General features: G+C 44.8%; 2 protein-coding genes across 2 annotated transcripts in view; both read right to left on the reverse strand.

The window, feature by feature from the left end:
- Positions 1–7,089, reverse strand: part of Opn3 (opsin 3) — a 28,182-nt gene extending 21,093 nt beyond the window's left edge. Inside the window, exon 1 of the mRNA XM_051186371.1 lies at positions 6,599–7,089. Coding sequence (XP_051042328.1) covers positions 6,599–6,965 — 367 coding nt within the window. The 5' untranslated portion in view covers positions 6,966–7,089. The remainder of the gene's footprint in view (positions 1–6,598) is intronic.
- Chml (CHM like Rab escort protein) lies at positions 204–7,340 on the reverse strand. Its single transcript, XM_051186370.1, has 2 exons — positions 7,216–7,340; positions 204–3,112 (listed from the first exon to the last, which is right to left on the reverse strand). The coding sequence occupies exon 2, from the start codon at positions 2,799–2,801 to the stop codon at positions 942–944; it is 1,860 nt and encodes a 619-aa protein (XP_051042327.1). The 5' UTR covers positions 2,802–3,112; positions 7,216–7,340; the 3' UTR covers positions 204–941.
- Positions 7,341–8,793: the final 1,453 nt, after the last annotated feature.

Consider the following 8,793-nt stretch of genomic DNA (forward strand, 5'->3'; position numbering starts at 1 on the left):
ATTTATGTTACCCCGAGTTAATTGTTAGTTCTTTTAAGTGTTATTGTCAGTTCTATAGAAATTTTCTGAATAAATCTGTCCCTTTAATTTTCTTTATAATATACTCCTTTTGGGGGGATAGGTAGTGGGGTTGGTTTTGTTTTGAAATGAGACTCAATACTGTAGCCCAGACTCACCTGGACTTTACAGCAATCCTCCTGTCTCAACCCCCTGAATGATAGCATTACATGAATAAGCAACCGTACCCAGATTGCAATACAGCTCATTAATATGAGCTTCTTCAATGACTAAGGAGCATTCTTTTTGTAAAGTAGCAGGCTAGGGTAGTCTCACTGCCTCCTCAGTGACAAAAGTTAAGCAGATGAAGACACAGGCTCATGCATGACCAAGTTTCTCACAGTTGTGTTTTATCACATTAGCACTTGTATTAGCTGCTACTCCTACTACCAGCTCTATGTGTTTACATAATATACAAAACACTCACACTGTTGTGATTTATATGTTCCTCTATGCATCTGAGGAGGTAGCAACAGTAGTAGCAGTCTGTGGACATTAATTTTGTGTAGACAATGATAAAACCTGAACACAGAAGCAAGTGCAATGCTATCTTAAGTTAAGCAAAGTTGCTAATATGGGACCCAAAAGTAAAATAAAGCTAATGACATTCAGGGATTCTGGATTCCTGAAGCCAATTTTGAAAAGGCTGAGTCACCACAAACCAGGTGCTGACAGATTAGCAGAGGTATTAGGTACCCAGTGTCTCAGTGTTGAAGACATGTGAACAGCGCCAATCACCAATGGCAGCTGTCTTTAAATGACAATATTGTGAGGCTAGGATAAGAATACTTCCAGTCAGTTTTAATTTCGAAGGTGTTCTGGGCTTTACAAGTTCTTGCTGTCCTTGGGGAAAGTGTGTTACTGACTCCAGGACTGTCTGGTTGCTAACCCTCACCTTCAAAGATAATGTCTTCAGGATTTGGTGGAGGAGGGCAGAACTCTTCACTGGGAAAGATTTCATGGAACAATGTTTCTGCTTGCTTGACAGCATGCTCATTCCCCAGTCCACAGTCAGGCCCAGAGCAGACGTACACATTGGAAGGTAAGCCACAGTATGAGCTTCGGCTCACTCCTGAGGAATCTCTCATATTAAAATAAAGAGCCCACAAGAGTCTTGGTCTCCCAAGTTCTTCCTTGTCTACTTCTGCAAAAGGAATGAACAGCTGCTGCACCACCGGTTCCAAGTCTTCTCTGGCTGTTTTTGAAGAGAAACAGGTAAGGTGGACCAGATAGCTATCCTTCATGCATGTCATGGTTGATGAACATAACTCCATGACCCGAACAGAGCTGCTTCCTGGCGCTAGTGGAGGCACTACCAGAATGGAAATCTGCTGGTCAGAATCTGTCTTCAGGATGGACTGATCTGTGATGAGCACAGCCCTCGAGATCTGCTTATATGGCACATTTGAACATGTTTCCTTAGAAAGGTAACTGTCCTCCACAATAAAGTAGCTGGCACTTATTCGCTGACCAAAGTGGTCAATGATTCCTTTACATCTTCTAGAGTCTTTATCAACTACAAGGCATTGGACTTTATGGCGAAGACAATAGATCCCACCAAACACTGCACACATCCTGCAGAAACACTGGGGAATTTCTCCTTGGCCATATAAAGGAAATATAAAGGGAGTGTTGCCAAACCGTCCAAGACACTGAAGGAAGGTTTTTGTTGCTTTAAGGCCATCTAGCGTAGTGCAGGATGACTCTGACGTCATTGCAATTGAGTGTAGTATGAAATGTTGAAGGTTGGGTGTTAATTTTTTAGTTTTTAGGTACTCAGAAAATGAACGTTGTTCGAAATCTTGGTATTCATCAGAATGCTGTTCATAGTCTAAGCAGAATGTGAGAAATTTCATTAGCATTCTCTTTTCAACCATAGTGAGCTCTTTACTATTAAAGACATCTGCTCTGGAGCAAGGCACCTGTTCTACCTTCCCTTCCCGAAATGCAAGGATCCTAGTGACATTCTTAAATTCTGCATAACGACTAACATTTGATTTGATGAGAAGATCAATCAATGATCCTTGAGAATATAGCAGCTTCGATACCAAGTCAATATTAAATCTCCGGCTCTCCTTAATCATTTGAGGGTAAGTAATCCTATTTCTCTTTGGTTGTTCTGTGTTGTCTTCTACACCAAGTTTGTCTTCATCTTTATCTCCATCTGAAATTGTCTGGATACCAGTTTCATCTCCACCATCCTTTTCTTTCTCCAGTGAGCTCACTGCATCAGCTGGGGATGGCGAAGGCTCTGTATCACTTCTCTCTGTATGTCTAGAAGGTGCTTCATGGCTTGAACAGTATACTGTGTGCCTTTCTTTGGGCAAGCCTGCAGAATCCAGAGACTCAGCCAGGGTGGCAGATGCCTTTGGGGAAAGACTTCTCTGCAGAGCATCAGACTCTTGAGTGCTGTCCCCAACATCTTGACTGGCATAACAGAAGACTTCTATGTGCTGAATGGTTTCATCTTTCTTGCAAAGAGCGATGGTGTCTTCCGTTTCATGGATCAGATCTTGCCATGAGGTGGTCATATCTTCCTCAATATCATGGTTCTGTTGATAGTCCTTCAGCCATGACAGCAAGCCTGTAAAGCTGAAACTTGCCCAATTCCCTCCATAGTAACTTCTTGAGTCAACATGCAGAACCCGCTGTCCACTTCTCGAACACGCAGCTGCCAGGATGGACTCAGGCAAACCTGTCCCTATTATAACCACATCAAACTCTGTGGGAAGCTTGTCTGCCATCCTAGGAGCTGAAGCTTCAGGTCACAGCTGATGAAAAAACTCTGTATGGATCTAGGTCGAGGGCTCCTCTGAAGTATTTATGCTGTAATAAAATCTCTACTTGTGATCTTCATTCGGAAACACCGAGTTTGCAAGTCCTAAGCTGTTTAAGGTTTACAATTTTTAAACATTAAAAAAAAGTCAGTAGCATGGAAAACATGATAAAGTGCATGTAATCATATCTGAGAGTACTCAAATGGATGTGTCCTTTTCATTTCTGCATTTCACCTTAGCGGTAAATGTTACATGTGCATTTTGACTGGAACTCTTCTCTGAAAGAAGAAAATTCAAGAAAAGAACACAATGATAAATAATATAAAAGCAATTTCATGCAACAGCAGTTTCAATCCACTGGAGCCTGACTAGTTAACGTGGCTATAAACCTTTACCCAAAGAAGTTATTAAATGCTTTCCCATAGGTCTTCTTAGTTCTTGAAAATGAACAAAAGATATTTTATATATTCTCTACCCCCCCCCCAAAGCCCGGCAATACTGTCATGAGGCATGGACACAATATCCCAGAAAAAAATAAAAAAATAATTATACAATTATTTGATTGTTAATAATGTATGTGGAAAATATTGTGAGCTTATACTAAAAGAGATTTGTGGCTTTACTGTGTTTACGCAAACATACTATGCTGAATGACCATGTCAACATAATGGTATTTCTGGGGTTCAGGAAAGTCTGTGGGTAATTCCAGACAGCTACATAGGAGACTTTACATCCTGAACTACCTAAGAATCTTGCAGGAGATACATCAGACATCCAGATATCACAAGAAAATTAACTCAATAACTGGCATTTAATATATGTAGGTATGTAAAAGAACAGGCCTGAGGGGAAATAGTTTTGTAACATTTTCTGTATCAAAGTACACATGTGAAAGTTCCTGGTTTCCTGTATTAAACCATTTCAACATAAATAATATGTATTCATAACGTCTAAGTGAGGAAATATTTACATCTTGCCAGACTGTCTCTGCAACTACAAATCTCTTTCTAAACATGTTTTTTTTTTTTTTCCATTTCTAAAGAAGTAACAGGAAAGAACTCTCCTGGACCCTCCTATCTCATGCTGGCTTTATCCATGTGATGCTGGGTGTGGCTGGAGGCTTTTCCTTTGAACATACTCACCTGGAAGTCGGCAGGCCAGCGCATTTACACACCCGACTAGCAGCCTTTTTATGGCTCAGCATACACAGCAGCAGCAAGTGGTCCTTAGCTTCTCTACTTTTCACTACCGTTAAATCTGCTGACCTCTAGATGCAGGTACACGTAAGAGTATGATACTTCTGATACTCATAAAACAAGCCATTCAACTGGAATTTACATGAACTTCACTAGGTTGCTGGCATGACAAGTGATCCTAACAAGCCCAGCTGGTAGAAATCTCTGACCAAGATTATCAGGGATTCTACTTATTTTTAGCTTTCTTTAAGAAGCCAGGAGAGGAAAGCCCAGAAGGAAGCAATTGCCTAGTCTACTTGTGCAAATATGTAAGAACAGATGAATTACTTACTCGCCCTTCTTCTAGCAGGGTGTAGAGAGGGAGACAGAACCTAGAAGGCGGACTAAAGTGTAAACATGTATTCACTTCCTCTAGGCATGGAAGGGAACAAGGCTGAGGCAGGCAGTGAGGCAGGATGCAGGTTATAAGCACAAAGTGTAGGTACTTTCTACCCTGTAGATGTCAAAAGAGTCTTCAGAAATACAAAGCAAATGGCATAGGTGACCGTAAACACAGTCAGCTCAATAACAAAGATGGGAAAACTGGCAGCCTGGGAGAGTGAATGACTTGGGGGAAATGCAAAAAATGAAGTAGCCATAGGCCCCCAACAGACCAGTGGCTGCAGCCTCACCAAAGCTCCGGAGCAAGCAGCTAGCTACTCCTAGTATTTAAAAATTTCTTCTCCTTTCATACTCAGGATTGGTTAGTTCTGGCTTAGGGATGGAAAGGAAGTCTTCTCTTACTCCATCTTTAACCTTACTCTGGGAGAAGTTTTCTTTGCTGGGAACACTGTGAGTTCCGCAGTAACCTCACTCTTGTCTCCAAGGGCTAACTGATTTCCAATCCTCTAAGCCCAGAAGAGCTACCTCAGGCTTTAGGATGGGAATAAATGCCATGATTGAAAGCACTAATAAGTGCCCTGAGTTTTACCTCTGGTAAAACACCAAGGTGGATGTTTCTAGAGGTCTTAAAATTTTTCTTCTGATAAGGATGGCTCCCAGCAGGGGGAAAGGGGAAGACAGGACTGGAAGATGAGGCTGACAGAGCAAGAGGGGTGAGACAGGGTGGATGCTGCAAACCCTTATAAAAAAACAAAACCACCTCAATCCATTTTTGTTTTCAGACTCCCAGTTGAACAGCACAGCACAGGAAAGTACTTAAGTACTTCACAGGAAAAAAAAAAAAAAAAAAAAAAAAAAAAAAACCTTTTATGTCTGTGAACAAACACCTGTCGCCTACCCCAGGGATTCTGCAAGCTAGGCCTGATTGACACTCACCACCTTCTTTAAAGATGAATCAGCCCCCAAACTCTCCTGACCAACATTTTTAGTTTTCACAGAGAATAACCATATAGTCAACCTACATTATCACTCACATCCTCTCACAGCTAAGTTTCAGTATTTTTGTATAAAGGAAATCCTTGATTAATGTTTATTAGGGGAAGAAACTAAACTCCCAAATTTTGTTTTCTTTAAAACTTAAAAAAAAAAAAAAAGGAATCATGACAAATAACATGAGTTTTAGGTTTGTTATACATAAGTTGGCAAATAAAAATATCTATATTACATAGATGTTTTTCTCTAAATCTGCCAAGATGAAGACAGCAGTAAACTAAATTATTAGTGTGTTTCAATACCCGTTTCTATTTCAAATCTCTGTACAAACAAAATTCTTAGGACACACACACACATACCCATACCTTCCCCATACATAACACATACACACACACACACACACACACACACACACACACACACACAGTCTTTCCCAAGCTTTGAATACTTAGTCGAGCTCCCACCTGTCAATTCTTAATATAAATCTTCAAGAAATCAACAAGTTCTACTTTAATTAAACGTACTTACTGCCCAGCTAATTAGTCACACCAATGAGTTGGACTTCTGAGCCATTTGTAACCTCTGGTGTGACATAATCTATGTAGAGGATATACAATTAAAAATGTCATGCCGTCTCGCTTCCTAGGAAGCATTCATCGGTTTAAAATTCCTAGCGAATGAAAGGGAGGGGGAGATACACCTTTATTTGGGAGTCTACGTGTCACTTTTAGAAACAAATACTAATTAAATACTAAATTAAATGTATCCTTGTCCCCTTCTCCACTTTTCAGGAGTTGCCTTTTTCATGCATCTCTTGACTCTACAGGCCCTCATTTCTCTCGCCCATGTGTAAAGACCATTATGAAAAGCCCTGTTGAGCTTACAGTAGGAAGTAAAAACACAACAGAGATGAGAAGATATAAGCTGGCCAGCAGTAGGGAGACTTTCAGAACTGCTACAGCTGCATTGGGAGCTGGGGATGACGCCTGGCTGGAAGGACCCCGAGGAGGAGGGGAGGAGGGAAACAGGGAGTTTGGGGATGGAGATGAGCTAGAAGGCAGGATCCCGGGGACGAGACCAGGAGTCAGGGGTGATGACTGGCTAGAAGGGAGGATCCCGGAGAGGACGAAAGCTCAGAGCTGAAGTACCCAGGGAAAGTTGGGAGGAGAGCAGAATGCGTGCCGGGCGACTCACCGAAGAGGCTGCCGCTAAACCCGTCCCACGCGCAGCCCACAGCGTCCCACACCCAGCCGTTCCGCAGGCACGACGCGAAGGTGAAGGTGACTCCAAACAGGGACACCAGCAGGTCGCCCAGGCTGAGGTTGACCAGGAAGAGGTGGGTGGGCGTGCGCAGCCGCGGGAACTTGGTGTAGAGCAGCAGCACTAGCAGGTTGCCGCCGACGCCCAGCAGCGCGAGGCCGCCAAGCACTAGTGCCAGGCGCTCGTACGCCGTGGGGCTGAAGAGCGGCGCGGGGCTCCGCGTGCCCGCCGGCGCTGCGCCCTCGGCGCCCGCCCCGTCCTCCCAGTAGCCCTGGTCGCCGCTGCGGTTCCCCGAGTACATGGCCCGACGCCGGCGCGCGGTGCGGGCGAGGGCTCGATGAGTTGGGCGGCCCGCGGCGCGGCAAACGGGGTGGAGCTCGCGCTCAGCCGGCCGCTAAGGCCATTGTGCCACGGCGCCGCGCCGGGCCCGCCCAACTCGCGCGCGCCCGAGGCCCTGCCCTCCAGTGGCAAAGCCCCGCCTCCAGCAAGTGTAGCTCCGCCTTCCCAGCGCTCTGGAGATCCCGCCCTCCCGCGTGAGGCCTGCTCCTTACCAGAGAGCACTTGCGACCGATCCCAATGATCTCCCTGGAGGCCACGCCCTCATGGTCCGTGGCCCCACCCACACGACAACCTTCTTGACCACGCCCTCCTAAGGCTCTTCTGTTCTGTGTGAGACTCCTCCTCCGGAACAACCTGGTAAACCGCCCTGTGGCTTGCAAATTTGGCCCCGTCCCTGGGATATAGCCACGCCCCCAGGCCACCACTGACTCCGCCCCCTGAGTTGTGGCCCCCGCCCCGCTACCCTAGCGGTCCGCCCCTTCCCCTCTCTCACCTCCCACGCGTGTCTCCACCCAGCGTAGGCGAGTCCCAAGGTCCAGTCAGGTACTTGCACTGCTTCTAAGCTATGATGGAAGCCGGAAGAGAATGTACAGAAGAAAGGGAAGTAAATTCCTTTACGGAGCTAAATCAGCTTCAGCGGGTCCTCACAGCCCATTTCCCCTCAATTGGCTGGAAAGCATCATATTCATTCACCCGTTCAGTCACTCACCCTTGCACACATTCATTCATAAATATTTATGAACGCCTGCGCTGAACTGTTGAGTGTGCTGAATGGAATAACTCCCAGTTAGGATTCTCCCTTTCCTGGGGAGCTGTAACACCCTCCCCACCTCATACACCCAATAGAAAGAGAACTAAATACTGAAATGCACGAGGTAGGTTACCAGCCAATTTTACAAACAAGGAAACAGGTTTAAAACAAAACAAAACAAAAAAACAGCTGGCTGAGACTTAACTACTCAGAGCTGGAAAATATGTCCCAGAGCTTATGACAGTATGCCGAGATGGCAAGAGGTGGCACACCTGCCACGCTCAGAGCTCTAGGATAAGGAAGGAAATGGCATTGGAATGGCACCCTAGTCAAGCCCTTCCTGTCTGGCTCTGTCTGCTGCAGGGGTACCCTGACACACAAGCCAGCTGAAATGCTTCACTGGAGGTGACCTCTTGAGCAGTGCCCCGAGGCTTCGATCTAAATCTAGCAGGTATAGAGAGGATATATTTAGAACAGCACGCATTTTCCAATGGATCTTTCCCTGGCAGCAATGGAAATATAGTACAAGTCAAATATAGAATGTGAACGCGATACACTTCTCGGTCTCCGCTGCAGTCCCTGATAACTACCCACTGGAGGAAGATGTCCTGGGCTGCACTTGAAACTGTCATGGGCACTAATGATTGGTTTTGTGGAATCTAAAGTGATGTGCACGAGTGTTCACCCCTCCCAGTTCTCCAAGAATCAGCTTGGTGGATAGACAGTGCCATACCCTACTGCAGGGAACACTAGCCAGTTAGATGATAGTGAGCACGGTCCTTGAAATCTTGATCTTATCTTTAAGGCTTCTAACCTGGTGTCAACATCTACGATGAAACCTTTGAACTCATCTGCCCTGAAAAACGTTTTTTAATTTTGTGCTTTAGACATAAGGCCATCTAACGAGATATTTTTTAATCCATTGTATTTTCATCATAGTATGTTTTTGTCATCTACACTAAGATTTGAATGTTAGTGGAAGGAAGAAAGAAAGGAAGAGAGAAAGGAAGGAAGGAAAGAAGGGAGGATTTTTTTTTCC

The sequence above is a fragment of the Phodopus roborovskii genome, unplaced genomic scaffold (assembly GCF_943737965.1).
Source record: "Phodopus roborovskii unplaced genomic scaffold, PHOROB, whole genome shotgun sequence".
In the NCBI taxonomy this organism is placed as follows: Eukaryota; Metazoa; Chordata; class Mammalia; order Rodentia; family Cricetidae; genus Phodopus; species Phodopus roborovskii.

What these genes read in the sequence shown, in the direction of transcription:
- Chml (XM_051186370.1), bottom strand. Translation starts at nt 2,801, where the DNA reads ATGGCAGACAAGCTTCCCACAGAGTTTGATGTGGTTATAATAGGGACA.